Raw genomic sequence first — 26651 nt, forward strand, 5'->3', positions numbered from 1 at the left:
TTGGAGAAAGTCCAAAAAGATGTCATGGTCAACAGTATGGAATGTTGCACTTAAATCTAGGAGGACAAGAATGGATTTATGGCCTGCATTGGCTGACAGCAACAAGTAATTTAAAATCGTAAGAAGCACAGTTTCAGTGCTGTGTTTTTTTTTCTTGTCATTTTAATAGAGATTGAACCAGGGGCGGTCTAAAAAAAATCAGGAACAGAACCTACTGAATGCAAGCAGTTTAAAATTTGTAAAATAGAGGGGGGAACTACGGTTGAAAACTTCCTTTAAAAATTTTGCAGGGAGAAGATCTAAAGGACAAGTTGAGGGTTTCATTTTCATGACCAGATCAGTTAGCGATGTTAAAGTGAAACTCTAGCCAAAATGCAACCTAGGCTTTTTTTGTGAATTTGTTTGAGTCAAACCTTCATGTAAAAGCATAATTACAACGAAAAAGCCACTTTTAAGATTCACCGTAGTTTCGTTTCCGGGTCAAACTCATTTTCAATGGCGTGCTCGGGGCAGCTTTACGGTAGCATCAAAATCGCTATTTTAAAACACTAAGAAGACTCGACAGAACATGAAACTTTGTTCGTAGCATCACCAGGGCCTCTACACATGAACAAGAGCATTGAGAACATTGTTTGTGTACACAGAGTTTACTAAAAAGAAGGTTTTTGAACAACTCACATTAGCAGTAGCAGTAGCCGTCCTGCCAGTCGAGATGCGTCGATCCCCGAGTGCGGCGTAACATGGAGGAGAAAGCTCCATGTTACGCCGGGGATCGGGGATTGACGTGTACACGTGTACACAAACAATGTTCTCAATGCACTTGTTCATGCCCGAGTGCGGCGTAACATGGAGGAGAAAGCTCCATGTTACGCCGGGGATCGGGGATTGACGCATCTCGACTGGCAGGACGGTGGCGAGCGAAGCAAGCTAAAGCTAACGTGAGTTGTTCAAAAACCTTCTTTTTAGCAAACTTTGTGTACACAAACGATGTTCTCAATGCTCGTATTCATGTGTAGAGACCCTGGTGATGCTACGAGCAAAGTTTCATGTTGTGTCGAGTCTTCTACTGTAAAGTTGCCCCTGCACACCATTGAAAATGAGTTTGACCCGGAAACGAAACTATGGCGAATCTTAAAAGTGGCTTTTTCATCGTAATTATGCTTTTACATGAAGGTTTGACTCAAACACATTCACAAAAAAAGTCTAGGTTGCATTTTGGCGAGAGTTTCACTTTAAGGAAATGGGATTAAATGAACAGAGGGATACTAAAAATGGCTTCTTGACTATGATGCGGAAATCTGGAGGAGAGAAGCATCGTCTGATATTGGTGACCTTTTGAGTGAAGTAGGAAAGAAATTCTTTGCATTTCTCAAGGGTGGCATCTGAAATCTTGCCCAAAGAAGGATCCATGACACGGCTTACAATGTTAAAGGGATAGTTCGGATTTTTTGACATGAAGTTGTATGACATTGTAGGAACACATGTCCATCGCCTCTTCATTACATTGAGGCCCTGTTGTTCTTGTTAATTCTTTTCATCTGGATGAAGACGATTTACAGGAAGGAGGCGCCTTCCAGCCTGCCACCTTATCTCCTGGCAGAGAGGACAGTGTTTTTCCTTGACCATAAAGTTTTCAGATGAGGACAGTTTTAATTAATTTACAACCTAAACTCCCATTTCTGAACTCTCTTTCCCCTCCAAACAGATAAATTCTTCCCTCACAGGTCAGTCGGAGTGAGCATGGAGTCACCTATTCTCTCCACATCAGGAGGGGCCGGAGCTATCTGGTCATCAGAGACTGTGTTAATACTAATGTCTTTACATTTGGAAATTAAGTAACACGTCTGAGGCCTCTCTCTCTCTCACCCTCTCTGTCTCTCTGACTTCTGATTCACAAACACACTCTCCAGAGTGGACACCAGACACCTTCTGGTGTTTGTTCTATGCTCTCACTCTGTCTTCTGTTATTTACAACACATCTGGTCTCACTATCTGTGGGACATTCCATTCAAATGGCCTCTGTATTCTTCCAGATTTCAGACCAATTCTAATTAACCATTAAGTCAGTATCTCACCCTCTTAATTCTAACAAATTAAGGAACAGTAAAAGAAGTTCATAAAACTGATCTTTTTCCCGTTTCTCTACGATTAAGATTGACTGAGATCAAGTTTTAATGTTTAATCTGTCCTGTGTTCGGTGGAACCACAGCACCTCCTGATGGTGAGTCCTGGTACAGTTGGACGAGAAATATTCTGTTTAATATGTTCATGGTTATAACCCGTAAATGTCTCTGATATATCTTTGTTTAACAAGTATTAAGCTAGAACTAGGAGAAATATGTATAAGTGATTTCAATCACGTCATAATCCTTTTCATGATAGACAAAGTACATCTATTGAGCCATGGTGAGATTCTGTGAAAGGTGAAGCACGGTTTTGTAATGTTTAAATCTTGGAGACAAAAGCTGGGAAGCCCTGCCCCCCCAGACACGCCTCGATTAGGAGATAATAAAACGGAGAGATCACGTCTCTCGAGTCAGTTGTAGTTTCAGTTGTTGTTTAAGTTTTTAAGTTTAAGTTTTCTTTTTTGTTTTAAGTTTTTCTTTTGTAACTTATTTTTGAAGCTCTTCACTTTACTTTGAAACACGCTCCAAGACAGCGATCTCAGCAGAAGTGCTCACGCGTTGATTTTTCTCACTTTTATACTTTTCGCAGTATCGATTAGCTTCTTTTATTAAGTTTGTACCAGAATGAAGTTCTGTTTTAATTTGTTTTATACAGTTAAGTATCGTAACCTGCTTTTGAAGAAGTGAACTTAATTTAGATTATCTTGCATTAACTAACAACGGAAGATCCGCCTGATCAACGTATCATCCTCAGTTATTTTATTCAAGAAGTTAGATTTAGTTAACAAAGTCAGAGCCTGAGAACCACTCGAAGCAACGAAGAAGAACATCTTTATCACAATCATCATCACGACACTACAGCAACTTGCTGTGTCCGAGACCGTGCAAGCGGTTTCCAACGAAAGACAGACTCTTTGACAAGCCCCCAGCGCTCGCTAGCGGTACCATCCCGCTGGGCACTGAGCCAAGATCTCACCGGGTCGGTACGGGACCAGCTGCCCTCTTCCTAAGACAGCGGACCGAGGTGCCCAACCGACTGATACCGGACGAGCTGACCCTCAGCCATTGGACCGGGACTGCCAGCTAGAGCCGCAAATCACCCGAGGGAATCCGCCGCCGCGGACTCCGCAACTCTGCTAAGAAAGTAGGCTCTCCATCACTCACAACAGCTGGATCCACACATGATACATGAGATGGTGTCTATGGCTCTGATTCTGATCTTTTAGTTTAAGAGAAATTCAGTTAGGGTCCCGTTAGTATTAAAAATTACTCCCGTAATATTTAAATGCTTCAACCTAACTCGTGATCTCACCATCAGCCCATATTCCACTAACAACCCATTACTTAGTTATTCCATATTTCCTGTTACCTGTTGTTATTCATTTAAATTGCCATTTCATTTTTTTAATCTGAATTATTTAGTCAATAAACATATTTAACCGTATGTCGTTGTCTGTGCAGGTTTGCTTTTAATGTGGAGAACCGATGGATATGTGTAGAATTCACTACTTCATTTATGAGATTGAATAAATTGATCTGAAATTGATTAGAATTGATACAAGTTAAACTTGTCCAGTCGAATTTGATTAATTACCTCCGGATTATTCAAATAGACAAAACAACGGAGGTGGTGCCCCATTAACGAGTGTTTTATTAAATTAATTTATTTAATTAATTTATTATTAGTGTATCTCCTACAACATCCTCACCATCAGTGTCGTGCATCAGCAGTGACTTTTCCCCCACTGCGTCCTGTGAGCCGAGGTCTGTCCCGCTGTTGTTGCTGAAGAAAGTAGTTACGGCTAGTTTGCGGGGTCACGAAGATAAAGTGTTTTGCTTCAAAAAGCAATATCCGTTCAAAAGAGTAAAACATTTGCATCACAAAATCGTTTACGACAAAAAAGTCAGACCTCACGATCACCTGGCACTATTTCCCCTCCCTTCATATCACTGCGCGCTTCCGCCTGTTGACACACCGCACCACTCCGTCAGCTGTTTCACGGTGTTTACATGCTCGGATGGTAAACGTAAACATGTCTGACTACGAAACGAGTGATGAAGACATTCCTTTTACCACAGAGCCGAAGGGATATCTTTATGAACCCGAATACACAGACACCGAGCTTCGTCAAATGGAGTTAGAACGGGCAGAGAGAGAGGAGAGAGACAGAGAAGCGGTCCAAGCTGAAGTTGGACCTGTACAGACAGTACATAGTTGCTGACAATAATAATAAACAGTCATTATATAAAAAGGCACCATCTTTAGCTTGTAGATAGTTGTTCTTACCTGGGGTCGTGGCACAGCAGCGCTCTTCAAAACATGTTTCTTCCTCTTTCCTGGGCGTGTAGGAACATAATCGTCCTTGCTGAAGTGTGCACTACACACACGAAGCTTTTTCACCCTTGGCAGTCTCGCTTCAATGTTCAAGCCTATGGCAAGAAGCCAAAGTTGCCTAATAGCAATGTCCGTGACAGGAAAGTGGTGAAATATATACGGCGACTTGGTGTGATCTTTGTTGTTGCAACCCGGATAATCGCAAATCCGCACCATTTTTATATATCCTCTTGTCTAATAATCTTGCTAGTACTCACGTTAGCTCTCTCGCACATCCGAGCATGTAAACACCGTGAAACAGCTGACGGAGCAGTGCGGTGTGTCAACAGGCGGAAGCGCGCAGTGATATGAAGGTGAGGTCTGACTTTTTTGTCGTAAACGATTTTGTGATGCAAATGTTTTACTCTTTTGAACGGATATTGTTTTTTGAAGCAAAACGCTTTATCTTCGTGACCCCGCAAACTAGCCGTAACTACTTTCTTCAGCAACAATAGCGGGACAGACCTCGGCTCACAGGACGCAGTGGGGGAAAAGTCACTGCTGATGCACGACACTGATGGTGAGGATGTCATACAACTTCATGTCAAAAAACCTGAACTATCCCTTTAACAACATACTGGGTGAAAAGCTTGACCAACAGAGAGCTCACCCAACTGGAGAAGGATGTCCTTGCCAAAGGACTGAACTTTGCAGTAACTTCAGAACAGATACTGGTAGTAGATCTCATTTTTCTCAATAAAAGAGGCAAAATTAGCAGACTCTAAAAGTTTCAAAAACTCCTGGCCCAGTAGGTCACCAGGGCAGCAGACATGCACATTAAAATCACCTGGACTGAGCAACATATCAAAAAGAGGCAACATTTCAGAAAACAGCTTGGCAAGCTCACAGATAAAAGTGGAAACATATTTAGGTGGACGTGGTGATTTTCCTATAAATTTCCGAGCCATTGTTGCACAGCAACTACATGGCCGCATTGTTTACACAAGGGATCAGCTGTTTGCTATGAAGCAGGCTGGCAGGGCGTCCAGATCAACAGACATCCCTGAAGAGATCTGCAGAAGGACACACAGAGGCTGCAGGGGAGGAATAAAGCAGCGGAATCCAAGAGCAAGGTTGAGACAACGGAGGCTTATGGAGAAGAGGAGTTATAAGCCGTGTCTTTCCTCTCTCATCATGGGCAACATGAGATCGCTGGCTAATAAGATGGAGGAGCTAATGGCGCTAGCCAGGAGTCAGAGGGAGTACCAGGAGTGTAGTTTAATGTGCTTTATGGAGACATGGCTGCACCAGGACATTCCTGATGACAATGTTTCCATTGAGGGCTATTGACCATCTGACTGGCAGACCACAGTGTGTGCGCTTACAACACTGTGCGTCAGACAGAGTGGTCAGCAACACCGGGGCCCCACAGGGGACTGCCCTCTCTCCCTTCCTCTTCACCCTCTACACCACGGACTTCAACTACTGCACAGAGACCCGTCATCTCCAGAAGTTCTTGGATGACTCAGCAGTAGTTGGATGTATCAATGAGGGTGCTGAGGATGAGTACAGGACTACTGTGTACAACTTTGTCACATGGTGTAAGCAGAACCATCTGCAGCTCAATATGACAAAGACCAAGGAATTTGTTGTGGACCTGAGGAGGACCAAGGTGCTGTTGACCCCTGTTTCCATCCAGGAGGTCAGTGTGGACATTGTGGAGGATTATAAGTATCTGGGGGCAGCAGGCTGAGGGTAGCCAAAAGACTGAACAGACTGATCCGCAAGGCCAGTGACATTGTGGGACTGGAGCTGGACTCTCTGATGGTGGTGTCAGAGAGGAGGACGCTGTCCAAGTTGCATGTCATCTTGAACAATGACTCCCATCCAATCCATGACGTTGCCACAGGAGTACATTCAGTACTAGACTGATTCCACCAAGACGCACCACAGAGCACCACAGGAACTCATTCCTGCCCGTGGCCATCAAACTGTTCAACTCCTCGCTCCTCGATTGTCAGACACTTATTACACTGCATATTATTATTATTATTATTATTATTATTACACATATGGATATATTCTAGGAGAATGTACATTTCATGCATGCAATTTCCCCCCTTTGTATTGACAAAGGAATTGTTATTAAGTTGGATATGACAGGAGTTGAAAACAAATGCTGCTGACCTTTGTACACATTTGTTGGTCTTAGACCACAAATGGTAGTTCTCCTCCGGAGGACAGGACAAAGGTGACAGAGACGGAGACTTTGGAGCAGGAGGACCCTTATATCAGCTTATGTCAGCTATACCATTAAAGTTTCTCCAGCAATGGTTTTAGGAAATTAATCATTTATATACAAGCTTTTTGTGGCAGGAAAAGAAGCCCAGAAATAACTAAGCATGCCCAAAAAATGGGCATAGGTGTTTCTGATGTACATTTTATTACTAAGCATAAAATGTAAAATAATGTCAAATGTAAGAAGTTGTATGGTGGAAAATTTGGTAAATATTAAGTTTCAGATGTTATAGTCCTGTCCTGTCCAATACTTATGTGTTATATATAGTGTAGTGAAGAAGTCAGCTGCTGTTAATGCTAATAAGATTTATGACAATACAAGTCAAATACAAATACACAGTCATTAATCACTCATGCTGCTCCCCTTACACACATAACCTTACAGGACATATACTCAGTATGTGGATCATTTTTAGACATCAGATTTCTTGAACAGTATCTCTGTAGGCAAACTGATGATGTGTGACAAACTCAAACATAGCTATGGTTATTATTATCAAACTGTGGGTCAGATTTATGGATCATGCAATAGTTTGACATCTTTGTAAAGTGTAACAGTGACTCCCACTTCAAGTGTGCACACTTTTATTTAGCAGAGCGAGAGAACACGATAGCACAGCTTTTCCTTAAACAATCACCTTACAATTGTTTGACTGCCTGAAAGGATGATTATGTGTATAATACTGTACATTACTTATATATGCTACAAAATGTGTCCATTCAAATCAGCTAAATCCATCATCTCTCTCTCCCCCTCTCTATTTCAATCTCTCTTTCTCTCTCTGTATGTTTCCATCTTTCTTGGAAACATAGGTGATGCTGAACAGTCCGAAACTGATTGAAGAGGAGAAGGCCAAAATGGCTACGAAGGAAAAAGCTTTGAAAGAAAAAGAAGGAAAGAAGCCTTCAAATAAGACTAACAATACGGTGAATGGGACCGGTGGAACACCCATACATGTCAACACTTTGCAGGTAAACACAATCAGTTAAATGGACCAGTATTTCTGTCACACACATTAGTCAAATAATGCATCACATGCATCCTTGAAGAGACTATAATTATCAGTGTAAAAAATATATACTCCACAAAAATATAAAGGTAACACTTCACAAGTTGAAGCAAAAAGATTTGAGATATTTAAACACACAGAATTATTCCTCTCGGATTTTTGCACAAATTTGTTTAAATCCATATCAATATATAAACCTATATGACTATTTAAAAAAGGAGAAAGTATAAAGCGAAATCAAACATACAACAAACAAACAAAACAGGTTAGAAGAAATTGTGAAGAGATTGGACAGCACAAAATCCATTACATTCATTGAATTCCTTTAGATGAAAATGGTAGTGTATTGTAACAACATGAAAAGTTTCACGTTAAAACCTGTTAACATATTGTAAGAATGTGAAAAGTTTCATGTTATAACATGATCATTTATATTGTAAGAACATGAAAAGTTTCACGTTATAACGTGATAATTTATATAGCAAGAATGTGATAATTCATATCGTAAGAACGCGAAGTTTCACATCATATCATGATAATTTATATTGTAAGAATGTGAAAAGTTTCACGTTATAACGTGATAATTTATATTGTTAGAACGCGAAAAGTTTATTTTTCAAAAGTTAATACTGCTATGATGTCTCATGTACAGTATTTGTTTAAGTTCTACTTCATGCTTGGGTTGTCGGGCAAAAGTCTGAAGGCTCTGGCTAAAGAATGGGCTATGAATCCCCTGCATCCAACCTCCACAGGGCAACACTTGCTCTCAATGTAGCCTGCTAACAATTGCTTTCCAGTCTGCTTCCTGAACAGCCTTCTCTGCCCTCTACTTAATGCCAGTCCTCACTTGAATCCCTCCTTTAGCCACCTTTGGATCATTTGAGTCCCTGTACTAAACCACTTCTCTGGCTCTTGTGACCTTGAATTTGTCCTCAAGGGCAGGTGCAGTTTGTTGTGATGTCTGTAGATTTTAATGCTTCTCAGGCATTATCTGATTTTAATGCTGCTCAGGCACACCTTAGGCTGATCTGGCAGCCTCCTCTCTGAGGTCTTGACTATTGAGATTGGACTGCATAGATGAGGATGGGCCATATGATTATGGGAAGAATGCCATGCTCATTCACTCAAGCTCTGAACTTCCCAGAGAGGCCAGACTTGTCCATGAGCTTCAGCCAGCCATCCAACTTGACCAAAAGACCTTGCATAGGCTCTTGCCTGGCTTCTTGGTGATGGTTGAACTTGTCCTCTTGAAATGGTGCTGAAGAAGAGTTTTGCCTTGACACTTAGCAGGGGGATGATGTGTATCTAATCTATCTGTGAGTTTTTTTTCCTTCTGGATCTACACCCCTTCAGCCAGTTTCCACTGTTCTGGGATTTCCCCCCTTCACCAGAAGACTTGCAGAATCTTCTACAGCAGGAGTCTGGAACAGTTCTATACGAGGTGCCGCTTTGGCCAGGAGCAGAGCTTGCCCTTGCGTTATGGACAACCTCTCTGCTTTCCTGACAGAGCGGCAGCTCTGTCATGTTGAACTGCACACTCATTTCAGGGGAGCCTATTAGGATGTTGCACTGTCCCAACTACTGTTCTTTTTCATGGTAGCTGTAAGTGCGCTTCAGATTTTAGTTTATGTCTTCCTGTGAGCAGGCCAGCTTCCTACCTCACCTCTGCCCCAGCAAGTCGTTGGTGAACTTGAAGGGATTGGCGATAAAGGCTGCATGTTTTTGGGCCCTTTTGCTGCACCACCTCTGATGCCACTTTGCTTGGTGAAGGACGCTGATCTTCTTTCATAGGATGCACATCAGCTGGGTCAGGCCAATGTATTCTCCTTCTCCTGCTTCCTTGTACTGAGACTTCAATGCATTTATCTCCTGTCTGATGTTGTAGATCCTGACCACTCTTTGGTTCTTGGAGTAAGGTGCTCTGGAGCCTTCTCCTCTGCTACAAACTGTACATCTGCAATGCTGACAATGACTGATGTGATGGCTTGTAGCTTTGTCTCAGCCCCCTTCCTTCACTGTTGCCTCCAGAATTTGCTTGACCTCTTCAACAAACTGATTCCGTAGTGAGGTCTTGTTGACTGTTAAACCCATGAATGGAAGCAGGTTCCATATGACTATGATTCATTTTTTTTAAATTCAGCTAACCATAGTTGATAGTTAAAAGTTGTGGAACTAAAAAGCCGTAGACAAGACTGAACCCATTTGATGAATGTTTATTTATACAGCAAAATGCCATGAGTGACAGAGTGTCAGAATTCACTGCTCAAAATAATAAGGGAACACTTAATTGTCACAGTATAACACCAAGTCAGTTAAACTTCAGGGATATCAATCTGTCCATTTAGGAAGCACAAGTGATTTTCAATTAATTTCACCTGCTTTGGTGCAAATTAAAATGACAACAGGTTCAATGGATAGGCAAAAGCAAGACAACCCCCAAAGAGGGCATGGGCAATGGACAATTTCTCTCTCCTTATCCACCCTGACTGATTCTTCACTACTGGTAGCATGAGGCAGTAACCCTAACCCAATCAGGTTGCACAGTTTGTCCAGCTCTTCCAGGATGGCACATCCATACGTCTCAAGAAGGTTTGCTGTATCTCCTGGCACAGTCCTAAGAGCATGGAGGAGATACTCGGAGACCAGAGCGATTGTCAGACCTTACGCTGGAGCAGTGGGCCCTGGATTCCTCCTGGTGCAGGACAATGCCCAGCCTCATGTGGCCAGAGTGTGTAGGCAGATGCTGGATGGCGAAGGCATTGATACTATTCACTGGCCTGCTCTAAATCCAATTGAGTATCTATTTTGTATCGGTGCATCTAACGCTCCCAAGTACTGCCACAGAGTATCCAGGAGCTCACTGATGCCCTGATCCAGGTCTGGGAGCAGATCCCCCAGGATACCATCTGCCGACTCATCAGGAGCATGCCCAGACATTTTTTGGGAGTGCGTACTGGCACGTGGGGGCCATACACACTACTGAGTCACATAATGACTTGCCATGATAAAATTCATGCAAGTTGGATCAGCCTGTGTTTTCAGTTTTTTATTTTGACTTTCAGTGTTATTTTGAATCCAGCCTTCAATTGGTTGATAATTTTGGTTTCCATTGAGCGTTGCCATGTCACTTAGTTCTCAACCAATTATACAATGTACATCAGTCAAGATTTTCTACTTGAATAATCGTTCATCAAGATCTGATGTGTGATTAAAGTGTTCCCTTAATGTTTTTGAGCAGCGTACTTTATTCAGTCTCTCTGTCTTTTAACAGGTGGTAGAAACCCGTTGTAAGAAAGTTTGCACCTCCAAGTCGGACCTTCGCTCCAATGATTTCAGCATCGTGGGATCTTTACCTCGAGACTTTGAACTATCCAACTTTGACTGTTATGGCAAACCAGTTGAAGTGACAGGGCCCCTGAAGTCCCAAAACAAGGCCAACAAGAAACCCCCACCTCCAAAACCTGTCATACCTGCTGCTGCTAAACGCGTTGACCTCTATGCAAGAGCCCTGTTCCCGTTCTCCTTCCTATTCTTTAATGTTGTCTACTGGTCTGTTTATCTGTAAAAGCTAAAGAAAAGGGTGAAAATAAAGTTGTTTGTATCCTGCCATTTGCCACCATACTAATATTGCATAACATGGCAAATTCATGTACTGAAATATACAGTATACTGGTAAAATCCAGATTTCTAACATTTCAGAGCCATGTTTTCAGAGCTGCAGAGACTGCTGGGGTCCCTGGGAGTAAGTGTATATCCAAAACAACAAAACCTAGAGGTTGTTGGTTTGAGTCCCCTTTAATACTATGTAGGCACTGCATGTATGTCTCTGTCTGATACAGGACATTGTGCTTAATGTAAATTAAACCTTTCTGTGTTTGCCCCAGTACCCCTACGCTGTGCATTAGACATCAATGCTTTATATTAATATCACTGGTAACACTTCATGTTACATGTGTAGAATTCCAAAATGGCCTATAACAACTGGATAAGACATTAAAAATACATATAAGACTATACACAGAATAAAACAATTGTAACTCAATTCAATAAATCATTACAAACATAATTTGTATGACATTTCATCATTCTGACTTTCACATTAACAGTTTGATTGGAGAAATGTTATTTGCATTACAGTTTTCATTTTATAATGGCATATTCTCATTTTTGTATTAACAAGAGGGAAAATAGTATAACAAAAAACAATTCTGTTAAAACTGAGAAAATGCTTTGTTGTGAAAAAGGAAAGGAGGATTTTCTGAAGAAAATGTGTGGGATATCTGCAACTGCTGCCATCACACTCAGTGAACGTATTCTCCATTTACCTCCATTGTAAATTTTTGGTTAATAAAGCTAGTGCCTGGCTAGTATTTTTAAGCTGGAAGTTCAAATGAGATACTAATATTGTAATGACGAAAGGCGTAATATATTTTAAAGAACAGAAAAGGTACAAAAAGGTGTAGAAGCTAGGTGTCCATTAAGAGCATGTTTTACACTTGAATGTTTTTTTTAAGAAGAATTTCTTGGATTAGTTTTATAGTAAAAGTTGAAAACAGCATCAAACTTCAAAAGTTCAAAAAGTAGAAAACCATAAATTGTCTTAAAAAGCTGAAATTCTTAAAATTTGAACGTTTCATTATGTGTACAGAAGTGGTAGAACTTGAAAGTGGATCAAATTCAGGGGATTTAATAATGTCCAGAGAGAAGGAATGGGAAGAATAAGTGAAATAATGGAGAAGAAGAGGATGATGAGGGAGAAGACTACAAAATGGATGAAGAGAGAAGAGATTTGAAGTAAGAGCAGAGAGACAAGGCAGGGTTGATTGAAGGCAAACTGTGTGTGTGTGTGTGTGTGTGTGTGTGTGTGTGTGTGTGTGTGTGTGTGTGAGAGAGAGAGAGAGAGAGCCAGCCAGCCAGACAGACAGACAGGTGTGTGTGTCTGTGAGAGAATGACAGAAAGAAACACAGAGAGAGACAGACCGTGTCAAAGAGAGAGTTTAAACCTGAAACAGATCAGCACAAATTGTACACAATCATATGACTGAAATTAGAAATAAAAGCTATAATAGTAGTAGTAGCATTAGTAGTAGTAGTAATGTTGGTGGTAGTAGTGGTAAAAACATTCACTCTTAGTAAAAGCTATAGTATTAGTGGTAGTAGTAGTAGTAATACTAGGACTACCAACACAGCATAAATAGTACTGGCTGTGTCACTGAGCTCAGTTAATCTAATAGAAAACAAACTGCTGCTACTACCGCTGCTATTGCACAGATTTGTCACACCATGAGTAACAGGAGAAGTTGTTGAACGCCTTGTTGTAGATTTTGTTTTTGTAGAGTCAAAAATGAGGGAGTGACAGCAAATTAGAAAACTGGTGCCAACTGCTTTGCTCAAGAAAATGTATGCTCAAAATTACATCGGATCTTATGAGGGAGTTGGCTGGAGTGCTTGTGCTTGAAAACTTAGACAGCCAAAAGTATAAGTCCTATTTCTCAAATAAGCAAATCAGCTTAAAGAAGACACAATTTCCTACATTTTAGGTTTAAATTGTGTATGAGAAGTGAAAATTGTGGAAAGTACAAAGGAAAAAGAATAACTGAAAAAGGCAGGAAGGGAGAAGAGTTCAGTGTGTGTAGCTTCACAGGTGCTATCACTCACTGCAATACACACCCATTATGAAATCTGAAGAGGAGCTAAAAAAAACCCCTCAGCACTAAAACTGTAATATTTTAAAAAGTATAAAAGATGAATACAAGTTTCATACGTTAAAGTCTTGTGACTTGTTCAAAAGTTTGAATGGAGTTTCTAGCTGAATGTATTAATACGTATTTAAGTTTTGAAAATGCTGTAAAAAAGTATGAAAATGTGGGATATTTGAACATTATTCCCCCATTCATTTTAATGGTGAAAAATCGTGGAATATGTTGAATACTTTTGAAATTATGAAATATATCAAAATTCTGAATGATAGCAGGAATGTCCTACTTGAACTCAACATTTTGATGTTTGAATTAAGTTTCAACGTTGAAAAATGTGGAAGGAGTTAGGTGCCCAAATACATTGCAGAATAAAAATTAAAAAATAATGTGTAGAAGAAGATATGTTGTGAATGCATCCAGCATTCACAACCATAAAACATTTGAAGAACATACGTTGTGAATGCTGAAGCCAATAAAGACGCCTGTCATCCAAGTGAATGATCACCAGTCACCGATAGACAATCAGCACAAGGGAGCGCAACAGCTGTATCATTGCACGTTTCATGGACCCTTGCTAAAGCTAAGAAGCCATTCACTGCCGCTAAATTGATTAAAAAGTGTGCAGTTGATATGGCTGGCAAAGCTATTAAAGCAGGTGCCGACAGGCAACCAGAGGACAAAAAGTTTTATGAACGCTATCAAGAGCCAGGACAGAAACATACTCTCCAGTGCACATCTTGGTCAGTGCCTCAGGATTGCCACAACAGAATAGGCCCAGAAGGATTGCCTCATCCCATTGCTCTCACTTCTCTCAGCAGTTGATTGTTGTTTGCCCATTTGCATTTTATTGTGGTATAATAATAATTACAATAATAATAATTCGATTTTAATTAAAGTTATTAAATTACAAAGAACAGAGAAATTAAATGAGAGAGCTGCAAAAAACAGCAAACCAGTTGGTAAAATTGAATACAACAATAAAATAATATTGGAATAAGATAGAAAATTAAAATAATAAAGAAATAAAAGTAAATGATACTGCTAATAAAAATAGCAGCAACAATAACAACTTTGCATCAAACAACTTTTTCTGGTCCAATGAGGAAAAAAAAAAACCCTGGATGTTTAGGCTCTTCATTTGGCATGCTTGATATAATTTGGGCTTTGGGCAAAACTAATTGGGGAACCCTGCATTAGAGCATAGAGCTCATGTCCATGCACAGGATCGCAAGAAAATGTCAGTGTCTTTTTGACAGACACTACTGGATTTAGCCATGTTAAAATATACCACATCTCAGGAGTGCCCCAGTAGCTCAATTGGTAGAGCATTTGCCTCGTATACAATGGCTGTGTCCTCCCAACAGTGGGCCAGGGTTTGTATTTCTGCAGATCCAGCAATGGGCATTTCAGCATTTACCAGCATTTAGCTGGCCAAAGCGTTCCAGTTCAGGGGGCAAACCCAAAACACAATATCCATATGTGCGTTGTGTTACACAGCAGCTGTATCATTCAGAAACCATGACACACCTGTGCATTCTGGAGCCACTAGAATAACTGCTAAAATCTTCTTCTTCTTGAGCATCAGGGGAATGGGAAAAAGTGTAAATGAGGGCTGTGAGTAACACAAGGCGAGAAAAATCAATAAGAAAACAAAGTTTTGCCAGAGAACACTGTTGTGGCTTTATGCAACATGTATAAGGCATTTAGGTTAATTTGGCTATCATTAATAATTAATAATTACCAGACAAAAGCTGACAAAAGAAAACTACAATGTGGCCAAACGGGAATGGACTCAAGTTCAAGATGGTGGCTGAGAATATGGCTGTGTTTGAAATCACAGAATATATATGTTGTGTTCAGCACGACAATAGGAACTCTAGTCTGCTCTTCTTGAACTGTAAATGTTAACCATGTCAAACCCCAAAGAAAACAAATGAGATACAGTAGTACATATTGCTAAAGTTGACTGCTGCGTTGGCTGCAGTTGTCTGTGTGAGCATGAGGCAAGAGGGATCTGTAATCGAGGCAGTTAGCTGGCTGGCTAGCTAGCTACCCCTGCAGGCACTTGTTGAGCTTCTCATCTCCAAGAAAGAAGGAGCATATTTTGGATTTGACATACATTTTCATAAAACTGCACATATTTGAAATCAGTTGATAAAATATTCTCAGAATGGAAGTTATGAAGTGATGAATTGGCATATAAACATCTTCCAACAAGGAAAAGTTATTTTCAAAACATAACAAGTTGACAAAAAGATACAAGCTCACAATACTCACGAAACAGATTACATCATCCAATTCATGACATTTCTATAGCGCTTTTCCAGCTTGACTTCACCCATTCACACACACAGTAATACACTGATGGCAGAGGCTGCCATGCAGGGTGCGGACCTGATCATCAGGAGCAATTTGGGGTTCATTATTTTGCTCCAGGATACTACGAAGTGCAGCGGGGATCCAGGGAATCGAACTAGCCTTCCGAATACTGAATGACCTGCTCTACCACCTGAGCGGAGGGTCCAGCATAAATACATTAAAAATCTCATTGTTGTGTGTGTTCACATTGACCACATCTGTATTGAGTGCATTACTGATGATACTGGGCTGTGAAATACAAGAATTTTAGTGAATTTGAAACAGTGAATAAAAAAATTAAATACTTGACAGAGTCATTAAAAAAACAACAACATATATATAATTTTAGGTTGACCACTAAACCATGAACAAACATGTTTAAATAAGATACAAACATTAGACATCCACTAACTCTAATCTTTGCCAAAGTTTACAGTGTAGGGACACATGCCTCATGTCTCTTCTATTGATTGAGGCCTTGTTCTCTGCATTAAACATTCCTTTGAGTTTCAAGCTGGCTTTGTTATTCCAAAGGGTGCCTTGCAGTCTCCCCTACCTCCATCTAGCAAGAAGAACTTTCTTTTGTAATAAAGCCGTCAAATAGACGCTTACGAGTCAAATGTTTAAAATATTCCTTGTCATGATAAGTATTAGGCTAGAACTAAAAGAAATGTGTATAAGTGATTAGTTATACAATATAATCAAGTGTGTTTAGATGTTTTGATCAAGTTTTATTTTTCTTCGAATGTTAATGATTTAGTGATGCCATGTGATATGTGTTAATACGGGATCCACATATTAAGCCATGGTGAGATTCTGGGAAAGGTGAAACACGATCTTGAAACATTAAAAATGTTAGTTTAGTTTTAGTTCAGCCCGCCCACTTGGGTCAGGCCTGCTATCAGAAGGGATGAAACTGAGAGGCACCCCCTCTCTCACTCTCTTGTAACTCCACACTTACTCTTATCCCTTTCACTCTCATAACTCTTTTTAATTGTACGCTGTCTCGTAAACCTTCTTTTGCTTTACGCTCGCTTCAAGACAGCGTTCTCTGGAGTTGCTCATGCGTTAATTTTTCTTACTTTTATATTTTTCGTTGTATTGATTAATTTCTTTTAAGTACTTTAACTTTTGTTAAGTTTCTACCAGAACGAAGTTCTGCTCTAATTTGTTTTATACAGTTAAGTATCGTAACCTGACCTAGAGGAAGTGAACTTTAATTTGAAATTCTCTTGTGTTAAGTAACAAAGGATAATTTGATCGCGGCGGATCATCCTTCAGTTATTTTAGCAAAGAAGTTAAATTAGTTTATAAGTCAGAGCCTAAGAACCACCACTCAAAGCGACAAAAGCAGACCATCATCTTCATTAAGATCATCATCACAACGTTACAGCAACTGGCTGTTACAGGAACCATGCAAGCGGTTTCCAACGAAAATAAGACTCTTTGCCAAACCAAACCAGCTCTGCCCCCAACACTCACTAGCGGTGCCATCCTGCTGGGCATTGGACCAAGATCGTCACCCGCTGGGTATTGGACCAAGATCATCACCCGCTGGGTACCGGACGAGCTGCGTCACCCGCTGGGTACCGGACGAGCCGCGGCCTCCCTCCGGGTATTGGACCGAGACTGCCAGCCTGCATCTGAGCTACAAAACACCCGCTGGAGACAAAACCTGCAGCCTGCAGCCTGCTGACTCCACAACTCTTCAAATAAAGTAGGCTAACCATCACTCATCCTGCTGGATTCACACATGAAATACGAGTTGGTGTCTTTGGCTTTGATTCAGATCTTTTGAGCTTAAGAGAAATTCGGTCAGGGCTCCGTTAGTAAATTATTCTCGTAATATTCAAATGCTTTCACCCAACCCGTAATTTCACCATCCGTGCATATTTCACTCATAATCTCATTACTTTAGTCATTACAGACTCAGCATCTTTCTGTTATCTGTTATCATTTGTTTAATTTGCCATTTCATTTATTTACTCTGAATTATTTAGTCAATAAACATTTTTAACTGTATGTCATTGTCTGTGCAGGTTTGTTTTAATGTGGAGAACCAAGGGTCACTGTGTGTAGAAGTCCCTGCTTCAGTTATGAGATTGAATAAATTGATCTGAAATTGATTAGAATTGATCCAAGTTAACCTTGTCCAGTTGAATTTGATTAATTCCCTCCGGATTAGTCAAAGAGATAAAATAATGGAGGTGGTGCCCTATTTACGAGTGCTTTATTAATCGCAAGTGATTACTAAATTAATGCGGTCTATATTGTAACTGTTTTAACAATTGTATGAGTAATATCCAAAATACCATATCTGGTACTGTCAACAACTTTCTTTTTGCGTTTATATGGTATATGGAATTGTAAAGTATGTTGAAGCTATTATAATGTTGAATACAATGAATGATGGGTAGTATTTCAGAGGACCTGGTGACTGATTCGATGCAACTCTGACACATACGTCTTCAAGCCACTATTGGCTTCAAGCTTGTTATCCTTCTACTGTAATAGCTCTTATGCACCTCTGTGTGTCAGTGTTGTTCCATATACTTCCCACTACCCCTCCATTCACCTTTCCAAAACAGACTGTGCTACAGAAAGAAATTCCAGTTAGGTTATTCTTTATCTGTCAATATGTGTAGCCTTAAGTAGACATGCTTTTGTGAATGTAACAGATAGTCTGCAGCTTATCTGAATATGATTTTTTTTTTTTTTAAAGTATCTTGATGTTATGGAGTGTTTTCTACAAACTCTTTAATTTACACATTTCCCAAAACAGCATTTTTTAACTGGTTACAAAACAGTCTCAATTTAATACTGATGCCTATGACCTACATAAGCAAACAAACCCATCAGTGAGAAGACTGGGTATTCATATGTAGTAACTCTTAATGCCTGCAGCCACACATGGAGCAACTTGCCAACAAAGATCGACTGGAGGATCGAAGCCACGCCTCCTGCCCTACAGAAGGGCAGGCTAAGATAGGGAATACTCAGTTTAAGCCTAACCTTTAGTGCTGAAAATAGGTATCTAACAGCTTGAGAAAAGAGCTGGTCTGTTGTCTGGTGATAAGGCAGTGTAAAATACACACTGTACTGCCAGATGGCATCAGATCAACTCGCTTATAATGCAGCATTATATGGACTAGGGTTGGATAGGTTTCCAGATTTGATGGTCCAGTCTGGTGTAACAGCATGCAGCTAGTGAGCAGGACCCCTGAAAAAGCAGATTAGCTCTGCACCACAGGTTGCTGCCTCCCCATGTTTTGTTGTGCTCTACAACAGTTGAGAGAGTACCAATATACTACTGTCACTGTCACATAAATAGCATGAAGGTGGACACAAATACAGTAGATGGCAGGCTCACAGGAAAAGTAGTAGAACGTTTTATTCAAAACAAGCATCAGGAACAGGCAAACTCAGTAGACAACTCAAGAAAGACTGAACTGACAACTGGACTTAAATACAAACTAAACCGACGAGGATATTAGGTGCATGAGTTAGGCAGAGAAGCTCATGTGAGGGGAATGAAGTGAAGCAACGGGAAAACAGGGAAGATGCTGGAGCTGCTCTGATGGCTGGAGGAGGAAAATACTGACGAAGCTTTGCATACTGGGCAGACCAGCTCTGATGGTCAGGCTGGAGGTTGGGCTGGCAACTGGCAGCAACGCCTTCTGGGGCCAGATGTTTAAACATGCGTACACCATTTCCAACACAGAAATTTGTACTTAGAGATAGGAAGAATGTGATGTGAGAAGGTGCGTACCTCATGCAGCAAGACCTCCAGGGCTGCCGGGCAGCTGAAGCTCAGTGGCTCTTAGTAGCAACTGGGCAGTGGTGAGGACAAGGAGCTAGGCGGCAATGAGGTATGGCATTGGCAAGAGCCTCACTTCCTCCTGGAGGGCCTCCCAGGAGGTGACTCTAGGGCATAATAAGACTAGGAACTGGCTGGCTTTGTGGTAATTGACTGGTCAATTGGCTGGAGGCTAGCTGATTCTGTATCATAAGCAGGCAGTGGCCTAGCAGACTGGTAGGTAGGCGACTCTGGAGCTGGAGCTGGAGCTGCCAGGAGGTCGGCTGGGGGCTAGCATGCTTCAGGCTGTCTGGCTCTAGAGCAAGCTTTAGCTAAAGTAGTGTGTGTATTGTGTGTGTTTCTCAGTGACTTGAGTTGAGCCCTCAGCCCCTCCCCCACTGCTGCACAGAGTGGAGATCCCAGTTTATTTATACTTTCTTAATATTGAAATTGTTGTTTGTCCAGATTGCACCAATGGTATTAGTCACTGCACTTTCTTGGGTACTCAGCAACAAAGTTTGAACAGTTCTCGAGATATGGGAACGACAGAAAGACTGACAGATTCCAAATTTGGAGGCAAATTTGTTTTGATTTGGTTTTTTTGTTTGTTTAGCAAAAAATGTGATTTTTTGAATTTAGATTTGAGTTAAAACATTGGAATTGTGTTAAAAGATTTGTAGCCTGATACAAATTTTGAGCATTGTGTACATAGTTCCAGTTTTTGTGTGTATGCAATTGAGGAAAACTGTATTGCAAATATTCTGCTGACATTTCTTGTGTAGTTTAACATTATTAGAACTACATAAAATTTGCGATCTTTTCGTTTTTAATGTGTTTTTAACAGTTTTGAACAGAGTGTATAAGCATTTGAAAAACAGCTGCATATTGTATATGGTGTTTGACAGGTGGTGGATTATGAATGAAAAGTTCATGGAATTTGACAATGTGGTAACAAATGCATTGTTTTTGTGAAAGCAATGAAAATTTATTCAAAGTTTGGTCAATATAGACTTCTGTTTCACTGACTGAAGAGTTTTGACAATGTGACTTCAGTTTTGACCAGTGCATCGTAGGAATAAAAAATAACTGTAAAACATTAAGAAAAACTCACTATTAGTGATGTGCAGGTTGACCTATAAACCGAAAATAATCACGAGTTTGGGCAGGTGGGCAATGAGGGACAAAGCAGCATTACCTGGAGAGTCACTTCACTGTCAGCGAGTGCCAGGCACTCCTTTGCCCCCAGCAGCGGGATCAGCACCTCAGAAAGCCAACAGCGCACAGTTTTGCCCTTTGTCTTATCCTCAGTCCTAACAATTGTTGGAGCATTTTTATTACAGGTGAAAAATGAGAATATTATTTATCGTAAAATGTGTTTGAACTGACTTTCCATTTATTTTTTTTCAAAAACTGTACAGTAACATGAATCTAAATTTGTCATGCTTATAATCAGAGTCATCCTAAACAGGACATCCATCCATCCATCCATCCATGCCTTCTGCTTAAGTTGGAGCCCAACTTAGTAACTAAATATAAAGTTGAAATGTAAATGAAATATAAAGTTTGGCACCTGGGACATTTTTAATCGTACAGATGGTGCCAAAATGTGCCAAAATATGCCAAAATGGCACATTTGGAGATTCCCCCTGGGTACTCTGTACTAAAACCTCTATAATTTTGCTCTGATTCACTGTATTAGCATAAAAGTTTACAGAGGTAATGTTCAGATGTTTTGCTATGGTTTGCTAGAGATTTTGTCACGGTTCTACTATGGCAGTCAGGGTTTTTGTTGTTTCGTTTTTCTGTTCTTCCCCCTCCCTTCTCCCTCATCTGCTCCTTACACTGTGTGTGTGTGTCTGTGGGCGTGGCAGTGGTGTCTGCAGCAGCAGAGAGTTGCACCTGCAGATCATCTTCTCATCAGCCTCTGCTATATTATCCCAGTCTCTTCGCCACTCTGGTGCCAGATTGTTCCGTCCTGTATGGTGATTATATCAGTGCCGCTTGCTATTGTGTTAGCTTATCTTCTAAGTGTTTTTCTAGTGTTGAGATTTTCTGGTGCTTATGCTCCAGTGTTTTTTCCCTAACTGGGCTTCGTCTCATGTCTTGTGTTTTTTCCCCTCGTGTGCAGAACTTCCAGCCCAATTTTCATTGTGCTTCTTGCTCCACTGACTCGCCTGAGATCCCTCCACACCGCCACCAGACAACCCAGCCTGCCTACCTGCCCTTCTTGTCTGCTTCTCCCAAAAGAACCTGATTTCCAGTCTCTGGTCTCTGCATTTTGGGTCTAAACAAAACCCCACTGTAACAGATTTGGAACTGCAGCTGCATCATTCCTCGGGGATATGCATTCTAAAATTGTCTTTATTTTGAGGCGGAGAATGCCAACTTAATTTACTCAGACCCAGTGACATATGTACTTATACTTACACATCTGAACAAATATTTTGAGTGTTCCCTTTTATTATGATACCTTGGTTATTCAAATAGACCTTGTAGTTGCAGAGATACACTCTGCTAATTATGGGCATGTAATTTTTGAGCAGAGACCCAAAGAGATGCTTGTTCTTTATAGGTTGACTGGGATCGGGTCGCGAAACCAGCAGGCTTAGAAGCGCCAGCAGTTTGTACCATAGCCTCAGACTTGAAGGTGCTGACCCTTATCCCGACTGCTTCACATTCAGTTGCAAACCGCCCCAGTGCCTGCTGGAGGTCACGGACCAAAGAAGCCAACAAAACCACGTCATCTGCAAAGAGCAGAGATGCAATTCTGAGTTTCCTGAGCCAGACACTTTCCTCCCCACAGCTGGGGACACAGCTCTCACTTTGATTTTACAGGGGCCAGATAGCCCGTAGAAACCGGCCCGGTACCCCATACTCCCACAATACCCCCACAGTACTCCCCGGGGGACATGGTCGAAGGCCTTCTCCAAAAAAACTGTACAGAAGTCCCAGTTTATATGACATTTTTTCATTTCATCTATTCATGCTTTTGACTTGAAGTACCAGCCCTTTATCTTTCTTTACATTTTTCTACTTACTGTGTTTATTGTTATGCACAAAGTCAAATTGTCAAAAACTACTTGGCAAGAAATATGATTCTGATTAGGGTGCTTGTGTGCCCAAGTTACATGCCTGGTCAATATACTGTACAGACACAAATAGTTGGAGGTGGTGTTTATCAGGAAAAAAAAAAACACTGTTAGATGCTGACCTACTCATATGCAATCCTTTGAGCTTGAAGATCTTCTACTTGACGTATGAACATCTGCTCCTTGACTTGTTACCCTCCCATGTCCACGGCCTCTGCCTCCACTTCCTCGGACACTGCTGGTTGTCCTCCTGTCGTCCTCTCTGACGGGATGATGTGCTTCGCTCTGGCGTGTCTTTGTCATCAGAGTCAACGATGCTCTCATCGTAGAAGCTCTAACATGCAAAACATTGTGTCATCATGAGTCCAATACAATATTCACCTTTGTCTGTGAATCACTGAAGATAACAAAATAAACGTGTAGCAGGCCCACCACTAATCTTGATGTTTTAGCTTTACCATATCGAACATTACTGTAACCTGCTGCTGCTAGGTAACCAGCAATAAGTTACAACATCAAAATACACTCTCAAAACAATTACTGAATGCTAACAAAGCTAGCTTGACAGCTATCAGTACTAGCAATGGCTATGTTGGTTGTTTATGTTCAATATGATAATATTAGGTGTTTACTTACAGGTGAATGAGCTACTTGTAGGTAGATGTTGTGATTAAAACGATGCACCGATACACTCTTCGCCCAACCACTCGTGAGGACTCGGGACTCCGTCGGCGGTATTTGGCAGTCGTTGGACAGTGCATGGCAGTCATGGTTTGGGGGGAGTGGCTTTAGAGAGAGGCCTAAGTGAAGGGGGTGGGATTTACTGGCTGGATACTTTCAAAACTTGCGATAGATACACACCGGTATTTGCTTCCTGCTTTGAGCAACCGAGCGACACACAAACACAAGAGGGATCTGCCTGCACTAGTGATTTGAAACTTTGACACTCACAGCAGGATGTAAATACCAGTGTGTATCTATCACGAGTCTAGTTCATCTTGTCTGGCACGGCTTCCGTAGTGCAAACGCTGTGAGGGAGACTCGCGTGAACGCGGAGCCTGCCTCCAGGCAGATATAGCATAGTGACTGTTTAGGCTAGAAAAATGTACTAAATGACGTCGTTTCGAGTAACCTCTGGCTGTCGCCACTTCAGGACACTTGGATTGCAGCGGACGAGCAGTATGGAGGAATATTACAAAGTTTTTGTGTAGTTTTATGGACCTTTTCCTCTCGGGCGCCACTTATGCTCGTTATATGGATTATTGCTGCCGGAGGGTAGCCCCGCGGGTCTCCAGCTGCACTTTGAGGAATAAGAAACTACATCGGACTTATCATCAGCATGTGGGTGAGTTGATAATGACTGAATTTTGTTTTAGAGTGAACTATTCCTTTAACATGTATTTGCAATTTTTATTTCTCCTTTTTCTTTTTGTATTTTATATACGTAGTGATACAAAAACATCAAAAACTAAAAACAACAACAAACCACAAAATCTATATATTTATCCGTTCATATCCACACATGTACATACATGTATGAACATGCATATTTGAATATATGTAACTCTACATACAGATTAACTGTTTGAAAAACCCTGTTCATTACACAATGCTGAGGTAACCAAACAGACAGATGAAAAATTAAAGAAATGAACAGAAGAAGAATATGTGTGTATGCTTTGCCTTTGTCTCACCATGTTTTCACCCGTAGTTTGATTTCACTGATTTATTCATTTTTGAATGTATTTTGGAGTAATGAAACATCTTGTATATAATTTCCATGCAAATTCTCACCAATATTAATATTTTTTTGTTTTATGAATGTCTCCGCACATTTGCTTACATTCATTTTCGTTTAGATAATCCCCTATTTCAGAAATCCATTTTTGTTGGACACTACTATTGGTGTCCCTGTTACTCTCAAAGAGTTACATATTGTTTATTGCACACAGAAGTCTGTGTGGTCCTAATTGTGAATCATTTTTCATTTCTTTCACACAGAATGCATTTAATGACATCTTACATAATTCATAAACTTTTTTTCTCATTTATGCTCCACCTGCAAAACACTATACATAATGCAAAGATTTCAAATCTGTTACTATAAGTAGCTTCAATACAAAAACATTTTAACATTGACCTGTAGTCTGCATCAGCTAAACTCTAATTAATTAGGCCTGGCTGTGTTTCTGGTATCCCCCCATGTTAATCCCCATCCACTCCCCCACTGTGTATTCAGTCAGCCACACAAGGTGCACACAGAAACACACACACACACACACATACACACACGCATGCACTCACAGCTGGACATAAAACATAAAACCCAGGGCTCCATTATTGTCCATATGTCTGTCTGTGTGTAGCTGTGTATGTGACAGTGTTATAGCTACCCATGTGTAAGAATGTGTGTGTGTGTCCCCCTTTTTACCAGGTTATATGCATGTTCCCAGACGTACTGATCAAAAACATGCAGCAGTGGACTGATCAGTCAGGTGGTCTGCTCGGACCCGGGTGGTCCCATGATTTAATGCAAGGTGTGTTTGTGTTCTGGGGTACTTGTTAGGTACCAGTGTTGTTGGATAATTTGCATGTCTTTACAACTGTCTCATTTCCTGATCAAGTGTGCTAAATGAGTGTCACAGACCCATGGGTATAGAATGATCACAACTCCTTTCATTTAAAGTGAAAGCATGAATGAATCATTAGGAGCTGTTTTTCTTTTTTCTCCATGCAGCTATATTTTGTCCAGCATTGTTTCCGTCTAGCATGGATTAGTGCTAAACTGGATGATACCTGGCTTTCTTTCATCTATCTGCCTGAGATTGTCAAATAGGAACCATCCGCAGTTCTCAAATTCAGGAAAAAGAAATTTTGCCATTGTTATCCTCACGCTCTAGACGTAGACAGTACTCTCTTTTTGAATTGTCTCTTAAAATTCAGTGTAGCCCTAAAGTTGTTTTTTTTTTAAATGTATTTTATTTTTGTGCTCAGGTTTTGCTCAGGTTTCAAAGCTACAACAGTGGTGCAAGTCTAGCTCATTTTTAATTAATGTTTGAGAAACAAAGTGATTTGTTCTAAACCAAAGACCCACTCTCATCACTGATACTGTGTGACCAAACACTGGAACTATTTTAAGTATCTGGGAACATATATAGATGACAAATTGAGTTTCACAGACAATGTTGATTTTATATGTAAGGAGGGTAGTCAGAGACTGTGTTTAATTAGGAAACTAAAGGGGTTTAGGGTCAGTTTGATAGAGAGCATCCTCAATTTTAATATCTCTGTTTTGTATGTGCGCTTGGCTTTAATAAATCACAAAAAGCTGGCTAGGGTTGTTAAGACAGCAGGGAAGACAGTAGGCCGCCAACAGACGCAACTAGGTGATATGGTATTTACAGAACAGCAGCACACAGGAAAGCCTTGTTCCATCATTTATGACAAAACGCATCCCCTCTACCAGGTTGAGCTGCTCCCCTCAGGCTGAGGCTACAGAAAACCCCAAGCAAAGAAAAATTTCTATAAGGGTTCTTCATCCCAAATGCAATTAATGTGGTCAACCAACTACAGTAACTTTAAATATGAGAGTGTAAGCTGTACACCATGCATTTTTTTTTTTTTTTTTAATCTTATGGACATGTCTGTGTTAATATTTTCCTAGATGAGAGCAAAGTACATTTTCCTGCTCGGCTAGACAATAAAGTTTATTCTATTCTATTCTTTAATTTAATTAACTGATTTCAGTACATAGTATACTATCACTTTTTATTTTTGTTTTTGTTTAATTTGACTTTTATGCCACCATGATAGTCTTTTGAGATTTAAACTGAATAAGAAAAAACGAAAAAACAAAAACAAATACAGCATATAACATTTCCTGAGAGAAATTAATGTTAGTTATACTTATGTTTAAGATAAGTTAAAGGGACTAAAAAAAAACCCAGTTTCATTGTAATGA

At 40.5% G+C, this 26651-nt stretch overlaps 1 protein-coding gene across 2 annotated transcripts in view; it reads left to right on the plus strand.

Moving 5' to 3' along the window:
- The window catches only part of LOC140998533 (glycine receptor subunit beta-like), a 114010-nt gene extending 102697 nt beyond the window's left edge, over positions 1-11313 (plus strand). The window contains exons 9-11 of one of the 2 annotated variants that reach the window (XM_073468859.1): positions 7552-7710; positions 9423-9425; positions 11020-11313. In XM_073468859.1, coding sequence (XP_073324960.1) covers positions 7552-7710; positions 9423-9425; positions 11020-11313 — 456 coding nt within the window. The remainder of the gene's footprint in view (positions 1-7551; positions 7711-9422; positions 9426-11019) is intronic. The other variant, XM_073468852.1, reaches the window with a different exon arrangement.
- The last annotated feature ends 15338 nt before the right edge of the window (positions 11314-26651 follow it).

The sequence above is a fragment of the Pagrus major genome, chromosome 1, assembly GCF_040436345.1.
Source record: "Pagrus major chromosome 1, Pma_NU_1.0".
Lineage (NCBI taxonomy): Eukaryota > Metazoa > Chordata > Actinopteri > Spariformes > Sparidae > Pagrus > Pagrus major.